The sequence below is a fragment of the Nothobranchius furzeri genome, chromosome 17 (assembly GCF_043380555.1).
Source record: "Nothobranchius furzeri strain GRZ-AD chromosome 17, NfurGRZ-RIMD1, whole genome shotgun sequence".
NCBI classification, from domain to species: Eukaryota; Metazoa; Chordata; class Actinopteri; order Cyprinodontiformes; family Nothobranchiidae; genus Nothobranchius; species Nothobranchius furzeri.
The window spans coordinates 56,081,698-56,109,368 of NC_091757.1; the positions used below are offsets into that span (position 1 = coordinate 56,081,698).

Consider the following 27,671-nt stretch of genomic DNA (forward strand, 5'->3'; position numbering starts at 1 on the left):
TTAACTGTCTGTTTAAAATATATATTTAAAATGAGCTAAAATAGACAGTTAAGTTTTCTAAATGCTTTTTTATATTTTTACAATTTTTGTTTTTGTGAAGCGCCTCGTGATTTTTATCTTGAGAGGCGCTATAGAAATGATACTTTCTTCTTCTTCTTCAATCTGGAACAAGTTGTGAAGATATTGTTGCAAACTTGTCAGCTGATTTCCCCCCCACAATTTTTCATTGCTGCACTGGAATAAAAAGTTGCAGAACCAGTTCTGAAACAAAGAAGTGTTTGGAGTTTGCAGGGGGGTGAGGATGACAGAACCAACGATGCAGACAGGAGGATAAACAGGCGGGTCAACAGCTGCAGGACTGATCCAGTGATGCAGAACCCCACCAACGGAAGGACACGAATGCTCTGATATTTGATGCCGATCACTGACCAGAGTATTTTGAACTATGTGGCGTCCCACCTCCAGCTGCTGAGTTTGCCAACTGTCTAAATGGTCGAAATGAGGGTCAAACTACCTGGTTCAGTAGTTTAACTCAGATGGGTTCTTGCGCTACAGCAGAAGTAGTCCTCGATGTTTTTAGGACGGCATCAAATTTAAACTGCTTTAGCAGCACCACTTTACCACATTTGAGTTTATTTGTGGGGCAAAAACATGTTTCGTGAGGTTAGGCAGGATATCTGCAGATTTAAGGGAGCCAAATTTAAGACTTTTTAAGGCCACTTTGACCAAATTTAAGCTATTTTAAAAATTAAATTTAAGCGATAATTTCCAGCTATTACCTGGAGCCGGTGCTAACAACGTCGCGAACGTGGGATTAGCCATCCATTTACCATTAAACTTGCACTTCCCCATGGCGCAAGCTCCCACTAGCTTAACCAGCTAATGTGCTCATCTAAAAACAGCCCCCTTTCACAACCAACTGACTGCGTACGGTTCCGCTTACGCCAAAATCATACACAAAAAATGCTGAACTAGAAATTCACGAAATTTTCATAGAAATAAAAGAATCTTGTTTATTGGGTCTTTGGTAATTTAAGACCTTTGGAAACTGGATTTAAGGATTATTTGTCATTTTTAAGGACTTTTAAGGCCTTAAATTAGGAAAAGCTAATTTAAGACTTTTTAAGACTTTTTAAGGACCCGCGGATACCCTGTTAGGGTGACCAACACATTAAAAAAAAAACAAGTTAGACTTTATTGGATCATTTAAAGTCAAATCAGTAGAAAAAACATCCAGAGAAATGGGAATAATTTCAGCAAATTTAAAAAAAAAAAAAAAAAAACAATTATTACTACGATCACATTGCCATCCGCCCAAACAGTTTATTTACTAAAATATGTTTGGAAAAAAAAGTTTTGTGAGTAATCTAAAATTGTTTAATTTGTTATCAAATAAAAAGCAAAAATAGTGAATAAAAATTTTGTATTCTGAATGTTTAAAAAAGGGGAAGCTTCTCATGTTAATTCTAATTCATATTTAGCAGCTAACACAGCACGATTATCTAGTGTACCAGTGACTTTGTTTACATTCAGTGTTGAAGCATGACTTTAAATTATGTAGCGTTAGCATAGCATCTGAAGACAACATGAACATTTGATATTAACACTAAAAAACCTTAAATGTGCTCACAAAAATTACCATCGAGTCCGTCTGAGAGCAGATACAGAAAAACCTGTAATATAGAATATTTTATAAAACTCTGAACTTTATTTGACTTTATTTGATTTCTAGACTTAGGAGCCGAATAAATAAATAGATTTTTGTCCGACACCCAATGCTGGCGCTATTCAAATTGTGCAAAAACAATACTACTAAAAATGGCTGCTTTGAATTTATGAAACACCAATATTTTAACATAATCTCTCTCTCTCTGTAGTGCCTTTGTGAGCTGCAGCTCCCTCCTCAGTAGTATTAAATAAACAGGAAACCCACTGAGTGACCTCTGACCTGCTAAAGACTGTTCCGCATCCATCACAAAGCTCTGAGACGACCTGCTGGAGTCCTTGTGGATGGATTTAAGAGTCTTTTCTGATTCCCATCCACGTCTTTAAAGAGCTAAACTGAAGACGACGTCCACCTTTTCAAACGGGAGCCTTTTGCTTTACTCTCGTCCTCACCTTCCTTTTCTTTCTGAGTGAGAAAAAGATATTTTTTGTTATTAAAACCAGAACATTTACAACATAATGGCTCATTTATCGATAAAAAACTGCAGAATCTGTGCAGCTGAGTTTGTGATGAGCTGGAGAGCAAAGTTCAAACCGGTCAGAGGCACAAACGGTTTGCATGATCATCACGTTTAAAAACAAATGAACTGAATCTGCAAAAAAAAAGTTACAACATGCATTTTTATTTTTTTTTACCTTTGTGGCGGTGACATCATGCACTTCCAGAGAACAGCATAGAGGCCGAGCAGAAAAACAATGAACACCGTGGCGGCGATGGCACCTAACGGCACAAAACATGAACGAGAAGACGCTTAAACCTAAATGGTCTGTATTTGATATAGAGCCTTCTAGAGCCATGGAACCCCCCAAAGCGCTTTACAACACAACCAGTCATTCACCCATTCACACACACATTCACACACTGGTGGTGATGAGCTACGACGTAGCCACAGCTGCCCTGGGGCGCACTGACAGAGGCGGGGCTGCCGAGCACTGCCACCACTGGTCCCTCCGACCACCACCAGCAGGCCCAAGGACACAACGACAGCGACAGACTGAGCGGGACTCAAACCTGCAACCTTCCGATTACGGGGCGAGCGCTTAACTCCTGTGTCACCTTCGCCCCTAATTTCATATAAAACAAAAGCTACTCCATGGATGCTCGTTTAACCCTCCCACTGTCCTAATGGTCCATGTGGCAGGGGTGAGGAGTGAGCACCACCTCACCCCTGCCACATGGACCTCAAAGGATAAACCATCAATCCTGCTCAATGGTCAGCTTCTCTCGCGGGGTCACACCCATTAGGACAGTGGGAGGGTTAAAAACATGCAGCCGCTTCATTCTGCAAGAATAAAATGAAAGCAGCATTCCTGACATGGGGGTTGTTTTTATAGTCAGGCCTAAGATTTTAATGCTTTAGCAGTAAACAGGTCCAAAGTCCCGGACCCAAAAGCAAACAGAAGCGTTTGAGTGATTATAAAGTTAAAGTGTGAAAGAATTTTAGGAAAATTATATTTATTTAGCCAAAAAGATGAAAGGATTTTTATACTTAAGATAAGTGCTTCACAAAAACCATAAAACTGCTTTAAAAACCGTGATCATAATTAAAAAATGGGTTAAAATTAAGATTAAAAATGAAAAGTAAAAAATGAACTAAATGATGTATTATAGCTTTTTTTAAATTACTCACTGAAAACTGATCTTCTGCCTTGTTTGACTCCCAGTTTATGAGCCTCTCCCTTATTTAGTGGTTTAAGCTGCTTAAAGGAAACGGCCTGTTTCTGTTTGCTGTTGACTCAACCACGGTTTGTAATGGCTTCAACCGAACGCACAACTATAAACACGTCTGCTCACCAGGGATGATCCCACTGGTCCTGGTTAGTGGGTCCTCTGTGCACGAAGCACAAGTAGCAGCTGCAGTGGAAACTTGGGGGACACACACATAAATCCTTAAAATCATTACAATCAGTAAAGACTACATCTCTGTAAAATCTGGAGCACAAAAATGCTCCAAAGGAACGCTGGTTTCATTGCTTCTGCAAGAAAAAGCACGAGTTAACTCTTGTTCTGTTTCTAACACCTTTCTATTCCTTGCTGTAAACCTAATTAAACACAGAAAAATGTTAATATCTTTTATTTTCTCATAGGTCACATTAAATAAGTTGTATTTATGGGATCTCCGCACACTGGCTGTGGGAATAATGGACTTTGCTCCACAACAAAGACTTTAACCTAAAGCCTTTTTATTTGCTGCAGGTCTGTGAACCACAAGATGTTAAATCATTAAGACCCACAGAGATAGTTTGCACTTTCCACCCTGATGAGCCTGAATTGATTTCTAAGAATCACAAAGAACAAATGATGTAGCTCACCATTGCTCTGTTGGTGCACAAGCTGCTCTCCGAGAACCACCTGAAAAGTAAAAAACATCACTCCTCATTAAGGATGTCAGTTTGAAACCAGTCACTTCTATCAACTAGAATATTAAACCAAAGATAAATCCTGAGATAAGACGGAGTTTGGGCTTAATCAAGTCGGGCTGCAAATGGAAACTTGTTGCAGGAAGTCCACAGCAGGAAAATCAGCGTCGCGACCGTGGAAAAGATAAGACAAGCATGCAAAGAATACAAATACTATGCTAGACACGTATTTATTAAATGTTTAGTTCAGTTTTAACCGTGAAATTTTAAATAACTTCAGTGACGTCATGTTTAGGTTTTAAAGGTGAATTAACGCGGATTCCCCAAAGATTCGCGCTTCTTTTGGCAGAAAATCCTTTGTTAGTGTCCTTTAGCTCCTCACCTGTGAGTTGGAACTTTCATTAACGACAACAAAGCTCCTGTTTTCCATCCTCGATCACATATTTCCCGCGTCGGAAACTCCGAACTGTCCTTCTCACTTTCAGCTGCACGCTCACGCTGCCCTCTGTGCTGCGTTCAAGAGCTCCTTCAAAACTCGGATTTTCCACAAACACAGATGTTTATCGCTGATTGCACCGGACTGGATCAAATTATTCAGCTAATCTGTTTTCCTAATGAAAAGAACGGATGTGTTTAATTATCTTGCATTATTAGTAACTTATGTTGTCCCGTTTATTTTAAAAGTTGTTTTCAGTTTTTCCTTCTTGGAAAGCGCATCGAACTATGCATGAAATGTGTTATATTCAAATTAAAGCTATCTTATTATTTTTAAATTAAAATAAAAGCTTTATTAGCTTCATCTCAGAAAGCCAACAGCTCACTATAACTGACTTTTGCACACGAATAAAAAAAATGAAACCATACATCAGACATTTATGCTTTTTATCTAAGCAAGAGTAGTGTTTTTACAGAAAGTAAGTTACAGGTTTTATTTTCAAAAAATATGTGCTGCACATGGAGCTGCAACAAGCAACAGTCGAGATCTGATAATACAGTTGGAAGTTTTCAAAAGACAAAAAAGTGAAAATCAACCCTGGACAAGCTTGGAGTTGGTCAAAAGAAAAAGCATGCAAGGTTTGTAACTTATGAAAATTTATATATATGTATGTATATATATATATATATATATATATATATATATATATATATATTCCTCTTCATGTTAAAGAAACAGTCTGCAGACGTTGCACCAAAGTTTACACAACAGAAAGCAGAGACTGCACAATCTTCTCAGCATTAACACAGCGTGCAGCTGGAGGTTGGAAGAGTATCAGCGATATATACACACACACACACACACACACGTCAGAGAAACATCGAAAACACACAACCAAAGGCACGGACTCTTGAAATGACGTTTTCTCCAGTCGTGTAAAGAAAATGAAGAATGGCAGCTGTAGGGCGACTGTAAAAGCCAGATGTGCTATTACTGAGTACTTCCTGTCCCATTTTTAATTATCATACCCATTCAAGATGACTAGAGTGCAGAAAATGAAACGAGCACCTAGACCTCCCAGAATGACCTCCGTTTTTAAGGGTGAAGTGCTTCTTGGATTTAGAGGTACAAGAACAAAATCCAGGACAGCAGCTTTAAGTGAGTTCTTATCAGAAGTTTCAGGAACTCTTTGCAAACGAGGACAAACAAAACTGGGAGTTTCCAAACATTTTACAGCTAATTGTCCACATTATCAGCTTATCACAGACTCATCCAAACAGGAATGTTGAAGACTTCATCTAACATCATTAAATAGACCGAAAAAGAAAACAAAGCAGTTGTGTAAGTAAATGCAGAGCAGCTCAATGTTAATTAAAATATGTAAAAGTCTGATGTCAAACATCCAAGTTGTTTAGAAGACCGCGTTAAACACCGAGGCTTCATTAGAGCGGTGATGTAAATAAACAGAGCCCCCTAGTGGGCAAACGGGGTAAGGAGAAAACCAGTTTCCAAAAGTTCAACGGCGACGTCACCAGATTGTCAGTTATCATGAAGCAGAAAGCACAAGTGTGGTTAATACTCGCTCAGTGTTTTAAGAGATCAAGCGATTAGCTTTTGATTCGATCTGAATAACATCAAAGGGGTTTAAAAGGTGTCGATGACATCACCAGCACATAACGTCACGCTATAATGTCCTCAGTTGGTAAGAAACAGCACACAGACGTTCACTCCTTCCCCCGACCAAACCCCATCACTCCTGCAGCCCCCATCAGTCACCCCGCTGAAACTGGCCACCCCGTTCTGCTCTCATCCCGGCGCTCCGTCCCGGTGGAGAGCCGGTGCATGATGGGGGTTGTAGGAAAAGCAGAAAGGCAGAGAGTTGTCCCCACGAGGACGAGGCAGCAGCATCACATGATTTCACAGCACGAGTTCTGTTTCCGTGCCTGAAGGGTCGACAGAAAAACCAGAGTTTTAAAACAGAAGCAGACGAGGTCAGAGTTGGACGTGAAACGAGACGAGCCGACGGGACTTACGGTCTTGTAGAAGGCTTTGGACTGATTTCCCAGGTGCTCTGACTTCGCAACCAGGTCATCCAGTTTCTCTCCTCTTTCCAACAGACTTTCCATGGTGTTGTGCTGCAGAGAGTTTATACGTGAAACAGTGCAGAGATTAGGATTCAGAATTATCCAGAGAAAACCGCTAAAGCCTACTTCTTAAAGCCACAGGCTCTGGATGTTGACGTCTGACAGGATGTGAAACACACCACCTAGAGATCAACCCTCTGGGCTCCAGGGTGTAATTTGCCGTTTTTGACTAATTTAGAGTTTTCTTTTGTATTTCCAAAATAAAAGCCATAAGCACTGCCTTATGTGGTATCAATCTTTTCAGCACAACCTGGACTTTATGGATTTATACTTATTTTTTATATTTGGACATAAAGGGGTTGCATATTAGACCTTAAATCACTCAAAAACATAAAATCCGAATAGGAAAAAAGTTGTTTATTTTACTGTGAAACCAACAAACATTTATGACGAATGTTTTTTATAATTTAGAATGGTAATTTAGGCTGTACATTTATAAAAAAAAAATATATGAATAAATATAGCAAATAACACATTAAAAATAAATTATTAGCCCTCTGGGGTCCAGGATGTAAATCACCGTTTTTGACTCATTTTGGTTTTTCTAGTAAAAACAAATTTTGCCTTATGGGGCATAATTTTTTCAGGACAGTCTGGACTATCTGAATTTATACTAATTTTATTGATTTGGCAATAATGTACATGCATTTTGGAGTGGGGAGTGGCTCTGTCTCACGCCGCGGAGATCGAGATCTGACAGCTGCGCGGCGCCGCCCACTCGTCTCGTTGGATCTCCGAGGAGCTGGATCTCTGCCGTCATCCTCTACCTCATCATGACCCAACTCTTCTATGAGGAAGGATGGATCCGCCACATCGTCATCAACATCCTCGCTATTTGCCTCAAACTCCGGCTGTGAGTCTCCGCCCACTTCCTCTGCTTCCAGTTCCAAAAACAGCCGTACTATCTGACCTGCCTGGTGGACATTTATCCTTCTCATCATCCTTTATTAAAGCCTAATAAAAGCCCACTAAACTGCAGAGACGATATATCTGTCCGGATCGCTCCAAAATATGAAGTTTACCGTCAATATCTGTCTAATTGTTTGTTGTTACTCCGTTGGCGCCACTCCTTTCCCCGCCAAGCGGCTCCTTTTGGCGCACACCTCGTTACTCGTGCAGCCTTCCTCTCTCTCTCAGCTACATAATGATGCTTTTTATCAGCTGAATATGTGAGACTTCCACCAACAGCAACAGGATCTCATGTTTTTATGTTCACAAGCACGTTCCCTCTCACGGATCATTAAACTGCTGTTTTGACAAGTTATCAGATTGTCTAAAAATAGGTCGTTTTTTTAGTTTAGCATAACTCCGCTTTTACGTTGCCTATTAACAACATTTAAAAACTGGGGTGTAGTTTAAAATCTCCTTTTTAAAGCTGAATTGAAACCGAAACTCAGGGAGGCGGAGTCTTGCTGCTACAGCGTCCCAAATCAGACCTGTTAAAGACGCGGATGCGCGTCCACGGACCCCCGAGGGTTAAACAGCTCCTGTCACATTCCAACACGATGACACATTTGCCATCGAACCACAGCCGCGGCTCAGACTCCTACAGCCTAGTCTATATGTTTACATCAGCTCTGTGATGGAGACGAAGCGCCGCTGATGCAATAGCCTGAAAAGAGGGTGACGGAGACACGCCCACATTTTTTACTTTCTTTTGAAAACAACAGAAACCGCAAGTCTGCGAATGATCAGGATGCCACTTCCTTTAAATCTGTCAACAGCAGAGCCATCAACGGGGAACTGCTTGGCAACAGTCCAGGCGATGGAGAGGTCTGAAAGGTGAACGTCTCCGCTGATGCGTGTGCACGACTACACACCCGAGCGTTTTCTGTCTGTATTCTATCAGAAGCTAAAGCAGGAAATAGGTGTAAGAGACTATTTTCTTCTTCAGCCTGCATCCTAAACTCTCAGTGACTTACTTTCAAAAAGAAGTAAACAAACAAATAAAATAAAAGTTTCTCAGAGGAGCTGGCCTTTAAAGAATGTGAACGTATTTTACCAAAATGATCTTGGTCTCATCCAGCTCTGCCTGCACTTTGGTCATTGCATCAGCTTCTCTGGGATTCTGAGGGGGAAACAGATGATCAGCTGTAAGAATCTGTTTGACGAGATTCATAAAAAGCCACAAATATGATAAAATACACGATGGTGTGTGACGCCGTTTAACTAACCTGGTACTTAGAAAGGTGAATGTCCAGAGCTTTGTAGTGGACGGTGTCAGGACTCCCGGATGGCCAGTCTACACTGTCCACTTGCCTGGAGAACTCATCTAATACCTGAGAGACAGAGCAGTCTAAAAGCTGCTGTTCAGAGCAAAGCGCTGCAGCAGCACGCTAAACGTTTTACTCACCTTTTCAAGCAGCGTGAAGCAGACCCTCTGTGGATATTCAGTGTCTGCGATCACCACACCACCCAAGTTGTCGTTTCTCACGTACACATGGCACAGGTACTCTGCAGAAGTGGAAATAAGTCAAATCTCGGGTTGTCACGGTAACCGGTGTAGCGGTAAACCCCGGTAAAAGAAGTTGACAGTAATAATAACTGTTACGGTTGCCAGTGTGGCCAGTGGAGAGAAGCAGCCCGACACCGCCCCTCCTCCTCGTCTCTCCCGGGCTGCTGAGGAGCACAGCTGCGAGGAATCTACCTGATGAGCAAACACCTGGATAAAAGGGCTGTGCCCTCAGCAGTGCAGGGGTTCTGCTGTCCTCCCGGTTTTGTTTGTTTTCAACCCCTTTCGTTTGGACGAGTTTTAAACTTTGGCAGTTTTGAACTCTTGGTGATAAGTTTTTCTGGACGATCCAGTGGGATCTTTTTGGCTGTTTGGTTTTAAGGTTAACTTGGTTTGTGCAATTTTACTGACCTCGGTTTTTAAACACCTTCGTGTGGTGAAGCTTTTAATATAAGTTTTAACCCGGTGTTTTATAGCTGATAATTTGCTGTGTAATGTTAACCTTTTAGAGAGATCTGTTTGCTTTTTTTTTAATACCTTTTTGTTACCATTAAACCCATTTTAAACTCCTCCGCCAGTTCTTATGTTACCCCCATCCTTCACATTCTTACAACACCCGTCGGGGACGTAACAATAACCGTCTTGTTTAAAAACTATATTATCTCGGTGGATCACCGTGGCTGCGGTGTAGGCGTGGTGACCCTTACCAGCCACCGTATCATCTGCTGAAGTTGCCGGCGGCACATGCGCACTTTGTTGTTTACAACCAAAACTTTCTTGAAGCTAAAGCTGAAATAATGGCCAAAGGAGGAGACGGCAGCGCTCAGGAGGACATTTATTATCCCTCAAAGAAGACAAAGTGGGAAGTACGGCATTTTTTGGATATTTGAAGAATGCCGAGGGACAGCTGATAGAGGACGGCTATCCTGTTTGCAGCACGTGGGGAGCGGTGAGCTGCAGCAGTGGCTGTGCTCTGGAACTATTTGGTGGTCTAACCCCCCAATCCAACCCCTTAAAGCTGAGCGTCAATCATTGGGTCCCATTTTTAAAGACTTTGGCATGACCTGCCTGGGATCTGAACCTGATCTCCCAGTCCCAGGGTGGACACTCTACCACTAGGCCATGTAGAAAGTTTAACATCCAGTTACTGACACTCAGCCACGTTTAGATCAAACACTGCCTGTTCAAAAACAAGTCACAAGCCGGATTTAACAGAGCAAACAAATAAATAATAAATAAATAATATACAATATATAAATGTATATAACAATGTCAACTGTGAAAGGCTGGTTCAGGGATCATGAGACATCATTTTATTCTGGACACCAGATTCCCAACCTGAAACCCACTGAGGATCTTTGGGACTCAGAAATAAATAGTGATGTTTAGCAAAATAATGCAAAAGGGAATCTGTCACGATCAATACAGGATGGGCAGTTCGTGCTTTTTGATACAGCGAGGACTAAAGCTACTATTTTTAAGAATAATTATGAAATATTTATATAAGCCAACATTTTAAAATATATATATATATGTATATCTTAATGAAATACCAAGAAAAAAATAAGCTTTTTAAAATACTAATATTTAGTATTTTTATTTATTTTAAAAAGTCCACATTTTTGTTTCTCTTTAGTTATGGATAAACAAAGAAGCTTCATTTGCTACTTTGTGCGTTATGTCTTTATTCTCAACTTCAAACTGACAGAAAAAAGTGAGAAAACATGTAGAAAATAACCTCAACATCAATGTTTTTCTTAACATCTAAAAGATCCTTTACACTCTTGTTCTTACTCCTGAGAACCCAACATGGTTTTGTCGTCATGACCAGGTAGAAGATCAAATACAAGTCTTTAAAACGGACCACACCAGCCTTACCTTGTTCTTTGACGGAGGCACGGGTTCCTTGAGATGTTCGTTCAACAATCAGTGCACTGGTGAAGGTCATGAACTCTTGAACACTGAATTTACAAAATAAAACATCATCACTGATGGTAGTCTAATGAAAACAGTAAGCAAGTATGATATGTGATCCACGAGTTTAGGCGTTTGACAGAGTTTTAGTACCAAATACTTCAAACACCATTAACACCAACAAAGACTAGAGCGTTTAATCTATACGTAAATACTGGGAGGCACCTGGAGCGCTGGAAGAAGCTGAAGGATGACAGGTCATAGGCCGCTTTCAGGAGATTGGCTTTGGTCGACCCTTTATAGTGGACGCTGAGGCTGTAGAGCTTCATGATACCACCGGATCAGCTCAGGTCTGTAGAGCGGTCACAATCACGAGAGTATTACCTGTTAGCCAGCAGCTGGTTAGCGTCCCTGCTAAACTTGCTAGAAGCGAAACAGACTTAGCTTACGAGCGAAAGTACTGACAGCTAGCAGGCTGTTTGCTTGACTTAGCTTCTGGTAACTTGTTTTGTATGTTTTTGTTTATTTGTAAAGACGAACCCGTTTTAATTCAGCTTCATGAGTTAAATAAGCTAACCAGATATGCTACATTGTAGAAGAGGCCTGAGCCAAACTCACCGGAAGATTCAGCAGCGAAACACCCGATTTAAACCAGAACAACAAAAAAGATCAACAAGAGGCTCTACAGCGCGACTGCAAGAATTATCAGTGTTGTCTCAAAGGGAGAATTTGTACTTCAGTAATCAGTTTCCACGTCAGAACCAGTAGACGTTCCCATCTACATGAGCGTTTTGACGTCACTTCCGTGTTTGGGAAAACGGCTCCGCCTGCGTTAATAAAAGCGCGCCAGATCCTTTTGGAGGATTTTGAGGACTTGAAAACTATGAAGAGGGAAAAGAAAACTAAACTAAATATGGAATAATAGAATTTTTAAAGGCATTTGCTCATTACAGAGGATGCTCCACTTTATTATATTTTGTTCCAAATTAGGGAAAAGAACATTTTTGTTATTTTTTTCCTCTGAATATTTTTCAGGGTTACTAATAAATACTCTATTAATGTTAACAACAACAGCAATAATAATAATAATAATCTATAATATTAAATAATAATAATATTATTATCATTGATGTTCTCACTCCCTGTAAATATTCGGTTATTTTGTTTGCACAGGATTTTTTATGCAGTAATTTCATTTGAGTCCTTTAACTAATTTGTCCTAATGCTTCAAAAACTTTAAAATCTGCTATTGTCTGGTTGCTGCTTTCTGAAGAATGTCTAAGCTAATTGAGAAGTCGTAATAAAAATACAAGACGGTTTTTTAAAATCAATAATACTGTTTTCTTTTTCATCTACCAGTCATTTTGCCAAGCAAAAACATGGCGCCATCAACTGATCTCCTCTGTGGTAATGTTGGTCCATTTAACAATTTCCTCCTGGCCACTTAACTTACGGTAAGTAAGTGTTTTCCATGTCAGTAGTGTGCCTGTTGCTAATTTCCCAGGTAACATAAAATGGGAACTGCTAAGGCTTCAGATGCATCTGTTGGATCAGCTACACCACGGGAGGAAGGGAAACATCTTTCCTGGAATTAGCTCTAGTTTTGCTCACAGACAACCTTGTCCAGGAGGATTTCAGACTCTAATGGGAAGTTTGAATAATCTATCTTCATTTTTGTTCTTTTTTTTATTCCAAATCAGTGCTCTGGATTTTATTTTAACGTGTTTTTTGTCCTGGGACGAAACATTAAGAATGTTATGCAGAAAGTTAATAGTATAGCCTACACTTTTTGGGGGTCAACAAGGCAGTTTTTCAGAGTGAAGCTGTAGCTTTTTTTTTAAATCACTTTGAATCTTAAACATTTTTCTTCCAGATCGCTCTTTACACTCTGCCATAAAATATGCATAAGATTCCAAATTCTTCATTTTTGCACCAAATGACTTCTTGTACTGCAAGAATGAACAAAAGCCCGTAGATTATTTAAAGATTGGGTTTTTTTGGGGGAGGTGGTATTTTGATGATATCCTTTCAGAGTTTACCAGCCAGGTCTTAAAAAGCACTGTGGAGAACTTTCATCGAGCAATATGTAGATGACACATGGGGGAAAAAGGCCTGATAGGTCTGACGTCTCATTTGCAGAATCAATTATTTCTAACGTTGTGAATGGGCACAGAGAAAAAACATTCATAGAGGACAAACGGGGAACTCCAGACTCCATTAAAGTTCTGCTGCAGAGCACCGATGGTCAGCGGCGCGTCCAGGATTTAACCCTCACTGTGAAAGGATGGAAAAGGTAACAGTTCATCTCTCTCTGTGTGTTTGTGAGAGCTAGATTTAGACAGCAGAGGAAGCAATCTCATTTGAGCTAAGTGGCTGAAAAAGAGTCACAGATTTTCCTAGAAAGGTCTTATTTTATGAGGAAAATCTTACAGCAAATCTGCAAAAACAACAATTTTCCAGCTCACTTCCTTTACTGTAACAATATAGAGTTTGATATTTAATCCCATTTATTTAGTTTACTTATCCAAATGTAGTCATTAATAAATTAAATCAAAACTCCAACAGCAGTTCTAAACAAACCTGTTCCTGTTTTACTTATAAGACAATTATTTCCATCTGGTTGTGCTTAAATAAGCATCTCTACAAATACATTACTGCAAACAATGTCATTAGTCTTAAATATTATTCATTTAGTTGATATATTTTCTTTAAATACAAACTAGGGATTAGTATTGATCGCGTGTGTGAACTCTAACTTCTTTAAACAGAAACTCAGGTGTGAATGAAGTGAATAATATAAAATGTGTTGCGCTGATAGTTCTAAAACACACGTTTTGGAAATTTCCATGGATTTATAAACTTTTTGCATCATATGCAACTAAGTTTTGTGACTCAAAATTTCTACTAAAAGTAACATTTTTTTATTCTAAAAAATAACGTCCGTAATGTTTTTTGTTGCATTTCATAATTAATAAATTATTTTAAGCTACGTTTTAATTTTAGACATCTCACAAACCACACTTTCTGCAATTATTTTGAGCCATACCCCAGAATAAAAACTATTATTGTCATCTGCAAATAAAATAAAATATAATAGACTTTATTAACCCCACACCGACTAAAGCAGCACATCTGCTTAGAGAAAAAAGGAAGAAGAGAATAATAACGAGATTTCAGATAAACACACAAAGGTAATGAGCTATCAATGTTTATTTATGTTTATTTATTTATTTGTGTAACCTTCAACCACTAAAAACAATGAATGAAAAGGAAACTTGGGTTTCCAGAACTATGCAGCATAATGAACTCAGACATATTACGTCAGGTACTGCACAAGTATTGAACACATACTGAATACCACACTGATGTCATTGTGTACCAGGATAATGCCAGTACCAGTTAAACTGACAATTTACGCACTATTACTGCAGAGGGGATGAATGACCTACGGTAGTGTTCTGTTTTACATCTGGGATGTCTTAGTCTACCTCTGAAGGAGCTGTCCATGGTCCCCACAATGGAACACGGTGGGTAGGAGGGGTTTCCCAAGATGGAGGTCATCTTCCTTAGCATCCTCCTTCCACACATCATCCTCAGCTGAATCTAGTTGGCAGCCCAGAACAGAGCTAGCTTTATTTTACTAGCTTGTTCAGTCTCCTCCTGTCTCGGTCAGAGCTGCCTGCACCCCAACAGACCACGGCAGAATGAATAACAGAGCTGACAGCAGAGTGATAAAAGAATTTTAGCAGATGTGAATTAAATCTGATGGACCTCAGCCTCCTCAGGAATACAGAGCATCTGTGTTGTTGGACCAGTTCAGTTTACTGATGACGTGAACACTAATGGTATCCACCACCTCAACGTCTGCACCTGGATGTTTACCGGTGAGTGAGGAGGAGTGTTTCTCTGGAAGCCAATCACCATTTCCTTTGTTTTACTGGTGTTTAATTGAAGGTGGTTATGCTCACACCAGTCTACAAGGTCCATGATGACTGTCATGTGAATAGATACAGTGCGTATGCCTTTAAGACTTGCCTGAAGGGGGAGGAGTTTGGAGGGAGTTCGGCGGGCTGAGAAATAAACACAGCACCTCTCGAGCTGAAGGACGTTGAGTCATGTATTACGTTGGTCATACATAGAACATGGTGTCAGAAGTTAAGCGGTGAATATGGCCAAGTTTAACCCTCCCGACAACTTTGACTTCACCCGCCTGGAGCAGTGGCCGGAGTGGAGGCAGCGGTTCCAGCGTTGACGGCTAGCAACTAAGCTAAACCTCGAGGATGGAGCTGTGCAGGTTAGCACCCTACTCTACGCGCTTGGCAAGGAAGCGGAACAAGTGTTTAACACTCTGCGGTTCAATGAGGAGGAGGATGAGGAGGACTATGACACGGTATTGGGAAAGCTAAATAATTACTTCATTCCAAAAGTTAACGTCATCCACGAACGAGCACGGTTTTACCTCCGCTCGCAAAAGAAGGGTGAGTCCGCGGAGGAATACATACGTACACTCTATGAACTGGCCGAGACCTGTCAGTTTGGTCCGGCGAAGATTGAAAACATTCGCGACAAGTTAGTGGTTGGGATCCTGGACAAAGACATGTCAGAGAAACTACAGTTAAAAGCCGACCTCACACTGGAGAAAGCCGTGGAGATGGTGAGACAGTCTGAGCAGATAAAGAGGCAAGTTAGCCAGCAAGCTAAGGCTGACACGGGAGATGCAGCAGCTCTGAGTGAGGTTAGACACAATGTGCGTGCTGCGCCTTCCCAACAACACAGAGGAAGAGAGAGGGCGCGGGGCGGCGGCGGGCCCCAGGCGCCAGGGCAACGCGACGGCAGCGCTGCAGAATCTAAATGCTTCAGGTGCGGACGAGATCACAGGAGCAATACGCTGTGTGCAGCCAGGCAAGCAAAATGCAGAAACTGCCATAAAATTGGACACTTTGCCGCCGTGTGCCGCTCTGCAAGAGTAAACGAAATAAAAACAAGAGAGAGGCTGGATGAAAATTTCAACGAGGGGCACTTCCTGGGCGAGATAAAAACAACACAACTTTATGTAACTGACTCTAATAAGCCATGGACTGTCCAACCAAACATCTGCGGTACCTCTGTCAGCTTCAAAATTGATACTGGTGCAGATGCCAGTGTAATTTCGGACGACACCTATCATCGCTTCAACAGCTCGCCCCAACTATCAAGCGCTCACACAGATTTCGACAGCCCTGGTGGAAGGCTCAACTGTCTAGGACTGTTCACTGCCACTACAAAATATAAAGGGCAAAGTTACAGGTTCAGTATCCACGTCATGGAAACAACTAACAGCAGCAACTTAGTAGGCCGTGATGTTGCTGTGGCGATGGGACTGGTGAAGAAAGTGGAAGAGGTGAGAAGCACGTCCGGGACGGATCTAGGCCTCCTAAAAATAAAACCTGTGAAAATACATCTGCAGGACGACGCTGTCCCCTACAGCATCAGCACAGCCAGGCGAGTGTCTGCCCCCTTCTCTCCAAAGTCAAGAACGAGCTCGACAGGATGCTGAAATGCAACGCCATAGAAGAAATAACAGAGCCAACAGAGTGGTGTGCTCCCACAGTTCCAGTCCCAAAGAAAAATGGCGAGGTATGGATTTGTGTTGATCTGAAGACACTGAACATGGCAGTGAAGAGGGAACGATTTGTCCTACCCACCATAGATGGTATATTGCCGAGGCTAGCAGAGTCTAGAGTATTCTCTCTACTGGACGCAGCAAGCGGCTTCCGGCAAATCCCACTTGAGAGAGGAACAGCTAAACTAACCACGTTCATTACCCCAGTGGGTCGGTTCTTTTTCAAGCGACTGCCCTTTGGAATCTCCAGTGCGCCAGAAAGTTTCCAGAGGGAAATGTCTGTGCCGTTCAGAGGACAGGAGGGAGTGGAAGTGTACATGGATGACATCCTCGTCCATGGCAGAGATGATAAAGAACACAAAGAGAGACTCCAAAATGCTCTGTGCATCCTGAAAAGTGCAGACCTAGAACTGAACAATGTGAAATGTTTCCTGAGACAAAGACAGCTGAGCTATTTGGGACATCGAATTGGCGGTGACGGCATTCAGCCTGATCCCTCTAAAGTAGCCGCCATCACAGAGCTACAGCCCCCAACTGACGTGCCTGGCTTGAGGAGGTTCCTGGGCATGGTCCATTACCTTGGACGCTTCCTGCCCAACTTATCTGAAGTGATAAAGCCACTCAATGACCTGCTGAGGAGCAGAGCAGTGCAGACCTGGGACACAGCACAAGATAACGCATTCAACAAGGTAAAACAACTCATTTCCACCGCACCTTCACTTGCATTCTATAATGTAACCAAACCAACCGTGGTGAGTGCAGACGCGAGCAGCTACGGGCTAGGTGGGGTACTGTTACAGAGACACTCAGATGGACTGAAACCATTAGCTTTCTGTTCAAGATCATTGACTGAAGCTGAGATGCGCCAAGCACAAATAGAAAAAGAATGCCTGGCTGCAGTTTGGTCCTGCAAGAGATTTTCCACTTACCTATATGGCCTGAACAACTTTACGGTCCACACAGACCACAAACCGCTGGTTCCCCTAATTAACAACAAAGATCTTGATAGGGTCCCCTTGAGGAGCCAGCAGTTGCTGATGCGGATGATGAAGTATAACCCCATCACAGAGTACGTGCCGGGGAAAACACTGACAGTAGCCGACATGCTTTCCAGACAGCCATTACCTGTAATAACAAGTGAAGTGTCCGAGCTAACGTATGATGATTCAGAGTTTGAAGATGCAGCTCACACGGCGTGGCCAATGTCACCTTCCAAACTGGAATGGATCAAGCAGGAGACGAGTGTGGATCATGGCCTGCAGGTGGTGAACAGACTGATCTTGGAGGGATGGCCAAAGTATGTGGGGAGTGTACCCACACAAGCTAAAGCCCATCACCACTGCAGTAACAGCCTGTCGATATCAAAGGGTCTTGTGCTGTATGGAGACCGCATCGTGATTCCCCAAAGTATGAGAAAAGAGATCCTTCACCGGTTACATGATGTGCACCAAGGCATCACCAAGTGCAAGGAACGAGCGCGCATGAGTGTGTGGTGGCCCGGACTAGAAAAAGACATCCAGGAACTGGTGACAAAATGTCTGGAGTGCATGAGAGTCAGACCTACACAACGGAAGGAGCCTCTGATCACAACACCACTACCACAGAGGCCCTGGCAATCGATAGGCGCGGACATCTGGGAGTATGAAAAAGAACATTACTTGGTAGTTGTGGACTTTTATTCTTGTTATTTAGAGTTGGCTCACCTACCGGACATGAAGAGACCAAATGGTCCCGCCTGAAAAACATGTTTGCTAGCCGGGGTTGTCCAGAAGAACTCACCACTGACGATGCTACACAGTTTACGAGCAAAGAGTTTGACAGTTTTTCTGTAGCCTATGATTTCAGGCACATCACCTCCAGCCCCCACTATCCTCAGGCCAATGGTAAGGCTGAGAGAGCTGTTCAGACAGCAAAGAGGATTCTCCGGCAGGACGACCAGTTTTTGGCTCTCATGGCCTACAGAGCCACACCAGTACAAGCCACAGGCGCCAGTCCGGCCCAGCTGATGATGGGTCGTCAGATTAAGACGACTGTACCTACAGTCGGTAAGGTTCTGCTGCCTAAGTGGCCCAACTTCGCAAAGGTGCGTGCAGCCGATGCCAAGGCGAACAGGAGCTACGAACGTGTCTACAACCGACGCCATGGTGCCAGAGCACTCCCACCCCTTACACCCGGGCAGGATGTGGCGGAGAAACTTGATGGTGATTCTGGCTGGACATCTGCGGCAAAGGTCCAACAACCACATCCCGCTCCAAGGTCCTACCTGATCCAGACAGAGCACGGGACACTGCGGAGGAACAGGCGCCACCTACGACCAATATTCCTTCCTGGTGTGGCAGATCAGCCACCACCACCATCGTCAACACCCCATCACCCCAACGACGCGTGTATGGTTGGGTTGTGTCCTGTTGCCTTCATCCTTTGACGAAGAAAAAAAAAGTGTTGGTGATCGTTTGCAATTATTGTGATTGACTCTTTGGTTAAAAGCATCTATGTTATGTTTCTGCTGTCGGTTACTGTTACAGAGGCTTCCAATGCTTTGAGAAAAAAGACGCACTTTGTTCTTTCACTCTGTTTACACTGTCTCTGGCTCAAAGAGGGGAGATGTCATGTGGATAGATACAGTGTGTATGCCTTTAAGACTTGCCTGAAGGGGGAGGAGTTTGGAGGGAGTTCGGCGGACTGAGAAATAAACACAACACCTCTCGAGCTGAAGGACGTTGAGTCATTTATTACGTTGGTCGTACATAGAACAATGACTTGTCTGTATTCCAGCTCAATCCCCCCAGACACAAAGCCAACAATGGGCGAGTCATCAGAGAACTCATGGAGGTGACAGCTGCTGATGTTGTAGGTGTAGTCCGAGCTGTAGAAGGTGAAGAGAAAGCGTGAGAGCACGGTACCCTGTGGAGCTCCCGAACTGCACATAACCACCTCATACAGTTTTGCAGCCTCATGTACTGTGGCCTGTTGGTGAGGTAGTTGATGGTCCATGCAGTCAGGTGTTCGTCCACTCCTGCACCTCTCATTTTCTGCTGCAGTAGACACAACTGGGTGGTGTTGAAAGCTCTTGAGAAGTCAAAGAACACCACTCTCACAGTGCATTTTTGCATCTTGAGGTGAGTCAGAGTCCGGTGCTGTCGGTAGATGAGCACGTGCTTCACTCCCATGTTTGGTTTACATGCAAATTGCAGTGGGTCTATCCCTGGCGTCACCACGGAGCGTAGATGGGTGGGGATGAGCCTCTCTAGGAAACTGCAGTGTTTTTAGACACTTCTAAAGTTTATATTTATAGAATAAATAGTTCAGAGCCAAACACTGAACCTTGAGACACTCCACATTCTTCAAACTTTGATTTTTTTCATTTTCAAACTGTATAATTTGTGTTCTGCTGGGCAAAAATCGGTTTAACCAGTTATGAATTTAGTTTTATTCTAAAAGCCTCTAATTTAGAAAGCAATAGTGATTTCAACGGATAATTTACCCATGTCACATGTTTGATTTATATCAGGTATTGGATTTTTAAATATTATTTCTGTTTGCACTTTCAATCTCAAAGAAATGGAATGACAACACACTTTCTATGAACCTCATAAACCATTCAGCAAATGTCACAGTGAATGATTATTGCATCATACCGTGTTTTATTCTCTAAAATGGGTTAGGGTTAGCTTTACGAATCTTCTAAAATTAGCCCGTTGTGTACTGATTTGTTTCCATACAGGAAACCTACAAACCTTTTTGTATTTTTCTTCTTCTATTGAATAACACTGTTGCTTAGTTTGGGAGTTTTTCTGGAGAAAGCTGGAGGTCCATCATCTGTGCAAACAGCAGAGCAGGTTAAATTAACTGGATAATCAGTTATCGACAAGCACTTGGCAGAGGTTCAACTCTCTGTACATGTTGCAACACAAGCTGGCTCTATCTGCTCTGTGTCTGTATTATTTTGCATATTCCTTGTGATTCAGAAATGCACTTACCCAACTGGTCTGCAGTTTTAATTAGTCAAGAACGAAAACTGTAAAATTCAAAGTAACGCAAGTTTGAGACGCACGGGAACTCTGAGGTAAAGAGAAGATGTTTCAGAGTCTGAAGGGGAGATAAAGCACATTTAGATGTCACCGTCCTGCGTGTGTTAGCTGTTTCTCTGCTCTGATAAACCTTTCATCAACAGGCTCTTGAACAAAAAATCCATTGTGGGAGCAAGAAAACAAGTAAAACATATCAGATATGGACTCACGGGCGAAACTCCAAAAATTAGAAAATGGTGCCAAAGTTAATTTATTTCAGAGATCCGTCTTAAAAGGTGAAACTAATAAATGAGATATACTCATTCCATGCAAAGCCAGATATTTCAAGCCTTTATGCATTATAATTGTGATGATTACGGTTTACAACTTGTGAAAACTCCACGTTCAAAATCTCAGAAAACTAGAATATTGAGAAAAGATTCAATATTCTAGACTCAAAGTGTCACATTTTAATCAGCTAATGAATCCTAAACACCTAAGGGTTCCTGAGCCTTTAGATAGTCTCTCAGTCTAAGATGGATTACTGACATTAATGGACTTTTGCACCATGTTTCAACTTTTTAAGTTTTACCTGATGTGGATTTACAGGATTAGGATTTTAAATCCCTTCATGCAGCTCAGAATTAGAAAACGTCAAACGCTGTTCCCATCATGGGAGAAGAAGTGGAAGTGGTTGAGGAATACAAACACCTTGGAGTTCACCTGGACAACAGACTGGACTGGAGAAAGAACAGCGAAGCCGTTTACAAGAAGGGACACAGCAGACTGCACTTCTTGAGGACGCTTAGGTCCTTCAGTGTCTGTAGCAAGATGCTGCAGATCTTCTACAAGTCTGTTGTTGAGAGTGTGAGCTCTCCAGCCATCGTCTGTTGGGGTAGCAGCATCAGAAGCAGGGACCTGAAAAGGCTCAACAGCCTAATAAAAAGGCTGGTTCTGTTCTGGGGACGACCGTGGAACCGCTGGAGGAGATAATGCAAAGAAGGATTCTCCAGAGAATCAAGAACATGATGGACAACCCTGAGCATTCTCTTCACAAGACTGTCCGACAACGGAAGAGTGTCTTCAGTCAGAGGCTTCTTCAGTTTGGCTGTAACACTGACCGCTACTGGAGATCCTTCCTGCCAACAGCCATTGTAATATACAACACCTCTTTGATGACTTGATTATTATTATTATTCTGAGCTACTACAGCAATCAGTTTCCCTCTGGGATTAATAAAGTATTTTTGAATTGAATGAAGGTTTAAAAGGTTTGATAACGATACGACTGTTCACCAAAAAAGAAAATCTTTTTTATTTTATTTAGAAAACCTGCTTTGAGGGCACAGATTGAGGGAGTTACTTCATGTTTCCTTTGTGGCTCTGACCTGTCGTCTGTTTGACCACCAGAGATGATAAGCACCTGAGACCTTCACCTTTAGAACATTACTGTTAGATTTTGAGGTCAACGATCCCGTTCAGTTGCTAAATTTAGGACTGTTTCTAATTTTAAAACTAATGTGCAACTCTGAGACCCATTGAGCAACTATGCAACATTGCCCAACAGCCCTCTTATTTCTAAAATGGGCCTAAGTTCATATTCCAATTGGTTTAATTTGTCCCCTGAAAGCCCACTTTGATCATCAACAACACAAATGGTTAGAGAAGTACGACGCTTTTGTCTTAATTTGGGGTGAAAAACAACATTTATGGATATTTTTTTGCTCTTAGTAACCACAACAATCATTGTAAAATGTTTATTATTTCAACAAAACATGAAAAAGGAAAACTTCAAACCCTTTTAGTTTAAGACAGAATTAAAACATTTTGAAGATTTTACTGTCAACAAATGCTGCTAATTAGTAATTAGTTATGGCTACAATCATTTTTTACAAACGTGTGGCTTTTTGTCTCTTCCTATCCTTTTAGATCAGATGAACATTTGAAACGGAAGAAGCTAATAACTGCAATTAATATGAATCATGAAACTATTTTTAGAATAATGTGGACCATCAAAACCTCAAATTATATATATGTGTGTGTGCGTGCACACATGCGTGCGTGCATGTGTGTTGTAACCTTCATCACCAGATGGGATGAGGTTGACAAAGGGGGGGGGGGGGGGGCTTTTGAGATGTCCGTCCTCCTTCACCTGGTCATAAAAGCAGCAGAGGATCACACCATGCTCACCCTTCACTGACTCAATACTCACACACACACACTCACACACACACACACACACACACTGGACACAACTCTCAGCTTGCTCTAGAACCTGTAAGGATGCCCTGTATCAGCAGTCAACTGGACCAGATGGTGGAGACGCCTGGTAGCTATGAGGAGGAGGTAGAAAAGATCTTTATGGTAAGATGTGACTTCATCAGCAGCTCTGACAGGAGGTTCAATTTAGAAGTGGTTCTTTAAGGTTTTGCTCCCAATCACCAACTTTTTCCCGGTGTGCGCTTCCTCTGATCTGCTCTTCTCTTCTCGGACCGCAGGTGCAGCAGATCCTGTCGGAGTTCCAGCTGAAAACAGAAGAGCTCAAAGAGGTTATGAGGAGAATGCAGCATGAAATGAACAGAGGGCTGCGCCTAGAGACGCACGAAGAGGCCAGCGTCAAAATGCTTCCGACCTACGTCTGCTCCACCCCTGAGGGATCAGGTAAAAACTCGTAAAAGTGTTCGGTGTAACTAAAAAACTGCTGTCTGTGTGTTAAAGCTGCGTTCTGCTTTGTTGCGACAGAGGTGGGTGATTTCTTAGCTTTGGACCTCGGCGGAACCAACTTCCGTGTGATGCTGGTGAAAGTGGGTGGAGATGAGGAGAGGAGCTTTAAGGTGGAAACCAAACACCAGATGTACTCCATTCCTGAGGATGCAATGACAGGGACTGCTGAAATGGTCAGCCAAACTTACTAATCTTTCCATTTCCTGTGAAAAATCTGCCGATTCTTTGCCATAACGACAGTTCGTGAGACATCATTGAACTTTGACACCTTTTATGTTCCTGCCTCTGCAGCTGTTTGACTACATTGCAGAGTGCATGTCTGATTTTTTGGACAAGCACCACATCAAGCACAAGAAGCTTCCTCTGGGGTTTACCTTTTCGTTTCCTGTTCGACACGAGGACCTGGACAAGGTGGGACAATCGTGCACCCCTTTTCTCCTCATGACCACCCAGAACTGATTTATTTCTAGTTGTCTATCAGTGTTTTCACATTCGGTCATGTTTGTACCACTGAAGACCTTTTCTGCTTGTGTTTTAAAGGGAATCCTGCTGAACTGGACCAAAGGCTTTAAGGCCTCTGGAGCAGAAGGAAACAACGTTGTTGGTTTGCTCCGAGATGCAATCAAGAGACGAGGGGTGACTGAGCTTACGCCGATTCTTTAAAAATCAAATTAAGCATTTATATAGGCAGGAAAGCCTAACACATCCTAATACCATGCAGGACTTTGAGATGCACGTGGTTGCCATGGTGAACGACACAGTAGCCACCATGATTTCCTGCTATTATGAAGACCGCAGCTGTGAAGTTGGGATGATTGTTGGTAAGAAGCCGTGAACACACGTGAGGGCGAGTGCTCGTGCCACCTGACCACCCTTGGGCTTACAGGAGCTACTGTTTTTGTGAACCAGGCACAGGATGTAACGCGTGCTACATGGAGGAGATGAGGACTGTGGAGCTGGTGGAAGGGGAGGAGGGTCGAATGTGCGTGAACACAGAGTGGGGGGCGTTTGGAGACAAAGGCGAGCTGGAGGACTTCCGACTGGAGTACGACAGAGTGGTGGACGAGGCCTCCATCAACCCCGGGCAGCAGCTGTGAGTACCGACATGACCGACTAAACATTCTGCTCTCTCACGTGCAGCCAGAACAAGTCATATGGTGGCTGGCGTGAAGCGTGTAGACCCACCCACCCACCCACACACACACACACACACACACACACACACACACACACACACACACACACACACACACACACACCCACACACACACACACACACACACACACACCCACACACACACACACACACACACACACACACACACACACACACACACACACACACACACACACACACACACACACACACAGGTGTTATAAATGACTCGTTATTTTCTGGCTCTACTCACCTGATCCTCAACTATAAAGTTGCCAGGCGACCAGCTGTTTTCCTCAGGATGTTAGCAAATGGACAGAGCCCTCATACATCAGCGGTCAGTCGGCAGGTGGAGACGTCAGATTAATGATGGTGCCAGGAAGCCTAATGGCTGTTTACCTTGTTGCACTGGCAGCCCATTCACACACACGGCTGCTAAGGCCGCCTCTCTACCGTTACAGAAATTATCACAGGTTGGATTTTTGAACGTTTCTTCAGCCCTGCCTTTGTTTTTCATTTCTAATGTTTATTTTTGTCTGTTTTTGCCTTCCGTAGGTACGAGAAGCTGATCAGTGGGAAATACATGGGGGAGCTGGTGAGGCTGGTCCTGATGAAGCTGGTGAATGAAAACCTGCTGTTCAACGGCGAAGCTTCTGAGCTGCTGAAGACACGTGGAAGCTTTGAGACGCGCTTCGTCTCACAGGTGGAGAGGTGAGCGTCAGCACCTCAGGGCAGGAAGGGTTCACATTGTTTACATTATTTACTCATGCAGATTCAACTTGTGGCCTTTTTCTTTTCAGTGATTCTGGTGACAGAAAACAAATCTACAACATCCTCTCCTCGTTGGGTCTTCTCCCCTCTGAGCTGGACTGTGACATCGTTCAGCTGGTCTGTGAGAACATTTCTACCCGCTCAGCTCATATGTGCGGCGCTGGGCTCGCTGGTATCATCAACCAGATGCGAGAGCAGCGCCGCCAGGACACCCTGAAGATCACAGTAGGGGTTGACGGATCTGTCTACAAGCTGCACCCATAGTGAGTATCAGTGAGAGGATTTATTAGAGTGGACGGAAGCGAGACTCTTCTGTGACTGACGAACCGGTTGTCTCTGTGTTTAAGTTTCTGCGACCGTTTCCACAAAGTGGTCCGGGAGCTCACCCCCCACTGTGACATCACCTTCCTCCAATCGGAGGAGGGCAGCGGACGGGGAGCAGCTCTCATCTCGGCTGTGGCCTGTAAGATGGCAGCTTACATGCTGACACAGTGAAGATGGATTTGCATTGGAGAGTGATGGAACGAGTCTCGACTCCGGCTGGAGGAGGAAATCCTGATGCACTTTCTAAAGCTTGAGAGGGACCAAACTGGGTACTAATTACTGGACAAGGAAGCATCAAAGTGTTTGTATAATAGACTTTATTTAGTAACACTATACCAACAACGGAGACTTTAATGTTTCCAAACTGTAAGACTTTGTTTACTCTTGTATTTTTAACAATAGGAAGCATGAAAGCTCGTCTTAGGTGTGCTTTTGGGAGGAGTTACTTCCAGTTGGTGGTAAAACGATCCATTCAAAAACAGATTATATAATATGGAACGTTGTGCATATAAACCATCGACATATATATTGGACAGTTCATTTCCATAGGCTCCAATAACACGTTTTGGAGGAGAAATGGGAGGTGGCCACCACCGCCATTTTGACCGTGTCACAGATTCCGTCAAGCCCAGACAATTCCATAAAAGGGAAGAGAGGTGGAGCTAAGGGTGTGGCTAGGCTGGGATCAACTGACGACACCCAGTCGAACTAGCTACAAGCTAACCTGAAGCTAACCCAAAGCTAACGCGGAGGTGGGAGCTAAGCTAACGGAGGTAGCAACCTAGCTACAACTGGAGTTAACTGTGCACAACACCAGAGCTTCTGAGTCAGAGATACGCCGGGCTGACCGCTGGGTAAAACCGGGAGGAACACAGAGGTCTCCCGAAAGCTGCTGAAAGCCGGCAGCCGCACAGCAGACAGAAGCCGCGATCAGACAGAGATGCGCCGGGCTGCGGGGAGGGGTGGAAAACATCGGTCTCTCGAGAGCTCCACAAGGCGATAGTGGGAACCCAGCTCCACCAACATGTTATTTTTCAACCCATTTTCTAAAGTGCAGCATTATGTTAAATGCACTGGGTTTACCCTATTACATTTACATTTCATGGTTAAACAGTACATGTTAAAATCTAAGCTCCGCTCGGCAGTGACCTAAAATACATAAATATAATTTTACTTATCGAAAAAAATGAAGTGGAGACTCCTTGGACGCTCTATTAGTGCAATTAATGCCACAGCAAGTCATTTTGTCCAACAATTGCACAAAAAATATCCAAAAAAGAATACACACACACAGACTCAAAAATCCCGGAGCAGTTTCCAGGCCAGACCGAGGCTCTACTGAGGCCTTTCCACGGAGCTAGCTCTGTGGTCACGTGGGTCTGATGCTCATTAATTATACAGAATTTTAGGCTTTTAATACACTTAAACAGAAGAGTGAGAAAAAATTCACCCCCCTCAGAGTTGTCATGAGTGTAAACTAGATCATTTAAACCAAAAACATGTTTTGGTACCAGGCTGTAAACATGTTTATTTCTGCTGTGAAATTGGTATTTTTAACATGGGAGTCAATGAGGATTTGCTCGCTTCTGACACCAGCCCCTAGTGGATGAGGGTGGAACTGCAATTTTTGGTACTTCCGGGTTTGACTCAATTTTTGAGCCGCATTGTGGGGGCTTGATATAAACACAAAAACCTTGTAAATTTGTAGACTTGACAGAATCAGATTCAATAATTTGTTGTGTAATTTGTGTTTGAGAGGAAAGAAATGTGTTTTGTTATGTTTATTTAAAACCTCAACATGTTCTGTGTTTTTTCTTTTATAAAGTGTGTTTTGTATAGGCTGTACAGTAAATAAAATAAAATATTCTGATTGAAATATTGAAATCTTTATTTATAATTTCAGTTGACAACAAATAGGCCAAACATGAAATAATTTGAACGTCTTCTAACCTATGAGTGTTGAATGCTGCTGCATCTCCCTGGCAGTAAGGCGTTTCCTGTTTCCAGTGCACTACGTGTAGCTGTTTGGTGTTTGGGGCTCGCTAAAACTGAT

General features: G+C 42.7%; 3 protein-coding genes across 6 annotated transcripts; 1 reads left to right on the plus strand and 2 right to left on the minus strand.

Annotated features, from left to right (window-relative positions):
* Window positions 1-1,171: 1,171 nt before the first annotated feature.
* Window positions 1,172-4,717, minus strand: LOC129153011 (uncharacterized). The gene is made up of 5 exons (XM_054731651.2): window positions 4,469-4,717; window positions 4,039-4,078; window positions 3,521-3,592; window positions 2,362-2,446; window positions 1,172-2,131 (listed from the first exon to the last, which is right to left on the minus strand). Exons 1-5 carry the CDS (start codon window positions 4,514-4,516, stop codon window positions 2,083-2,085), a joined length of 294 nt encoding a protein of 97 aa, XP_054587626.1. The 5' UTR covers window positions 4,517-4,717; the 3' UTR covers window positions 1,172-2,082.
* A 237-nt stretch (window positions 4,718-4,954) lies between these two features.
* Window positions 4,955-11,843, minus strand: ykt6 (YKT6 v-SNARE homolog (S. cerevisiae)). 2 transcript variants are annotated; one of them, XM_015973160.3, is made up of 8 exons: window positions 11,651-11,843; window positions 11,258-11,416; window positions 10,997-11,079; window positions 9,020-9,120; window positions 8,841-8,945; window positions 8,669-8,734; window positions 6,556-6,657; window positions 4,955-6,465 (listed from the first exon to the last, which is right to left on the minus strand). In XM_015973160.3, the coding sequence occupies exons 2-8, from the start codon at window positions 11,359-11,361 to the stop codon at window positions 6,430-6,432; spliced, it is 597 nt and encodes a 198-aa protein (XP_015828646.1). In that variant the 5' UTR covers window positions 11,362-11,416; window positions 11,651-11,843; the 3' UTR covers window positions 4,955-6,429. The 2 variants fall into 2 exon arrangements, with proteins under 2 accessions (XP_015828646.1, XP_015828645.1); XM_015973159.3 differs by having other exon boundaries at window positions 11,258-11,384; window positions 11,651-11,842.
* A 329-nt stretch (window positions 11,844-12,172) lies between these two features.
* On the plus strand, window positions 12,173-27,494 carry gck (glucokinase (hexokinase 4)). Of its 3 annotated transcripts, none has more exons than XM_054731649.2 (11): window positions 12,173-13,325; window positions 23,142-23,304; window positions 23,386-23,540; window positions 23,659-23,778; window positions 23,908-24,003; window positions 24,089-24,188; window positions 24,277-24,460; window positions 24,796-24,996; window positions 25,079-25,234; window positions 25,324-25,557; window positions 25,642-27,494. In XM_054731649.2, the coding sequence occupies exons 1-11, from the start codon at window positions 13,317-13,319 to the stop codon at window positions 25,787-25,789; spliced, it is 1,566 nt and encodes a 521-aa protein (XP_054587624.2). In that variant the 5' UTR covers window positions 12,173-13,316; the 3' UTR covers window positions 25,790-27,494. The 3 variants fall into 3 exon arrangements, with proteins under 3 accessions (XP_054587624.2, XP_054587623.2, XP_015828647.1); XM_054731648.2 differs by lacking the exon at window positions 12,173-13,325 and adding an exon at window positions 22,768-23,007; XM_015973161.3 differs by lacking the exons at window positions 12,173-13,325; window positions 24,796-24,996 and adding an exon at window positions 22,772-23,007.
* Window positions 27,495-27,671: the final 177 nt, after the last annotated feature.

Excerpts from the sequence above, each read along its gene's own strand:
- LOC129153011 (XM_054731651.2), bottom strand. The coding sequence starts at position 4,516 with ATGGAAAACAGGAGCTTTGTTGTCGTTAATGAAAGTTCCAACTCACAG. Across the intron at positions 3,593-4,038 it reads TGTGCACCAACAGAGCAATG|TTTCCACTGCAGCTGCTACT; the intron begins GTGAGCTACATC and ends GTGTCCCCCAAG. Across the intron at positions 2,132-2,361 it reads ATGATGTCACCGCCACAAAG|AAAGAAAAGGAAGGTGAGGA; the intron begins GTAAAAAAAAAT and ends TTTCTCACTCAG.
- ykt6 (XM_015973160.3), bottom strand. The coding sequence starts at position 11,361 with ATGAAGCTCTACAGCCTCAGCGTCCACTATAAAGGGTCGACCAAAGCC. Across the intron at positions 8,735-8,840 it reads TTCACCTTTCTAAGTACCAG|AATCCCAGAGAAGCTGATGC; the intron begins GTTAGTTAAACG and ends TTTCCCCCTCAG. Across the intron at positions 6,658-8,668 it reads ATGAGACCAAGATCATTTTG|CACAACACCATGGAAAGTCT; the intron begins GTAAAATACGTT and ends AACTCTCTGCAG.
- gck (XM_054731648.2), top strand. The coding sequence starts at position 22,927 with ATGCCCTGTATCAGCAGTCAACTGGACCAGATGGTGGAGACGCCTGGT. Across the intron at positions 23,008-23,141 it reads AGGTAGAAAAGATCTTTATG|GTGCAGCAGATCCTGTCGGA; the intron begins GTAAGATGTGAC and ends CTCGGACCGCAG. Across the intron at positions 23,305-23,385 it reads CTCCACCCCTGAGGGATCAG|AGGTGGGTGATTTCTTAGCT; the intron begins GTAAAAACTCGT and ends TTGTTGCGACAG.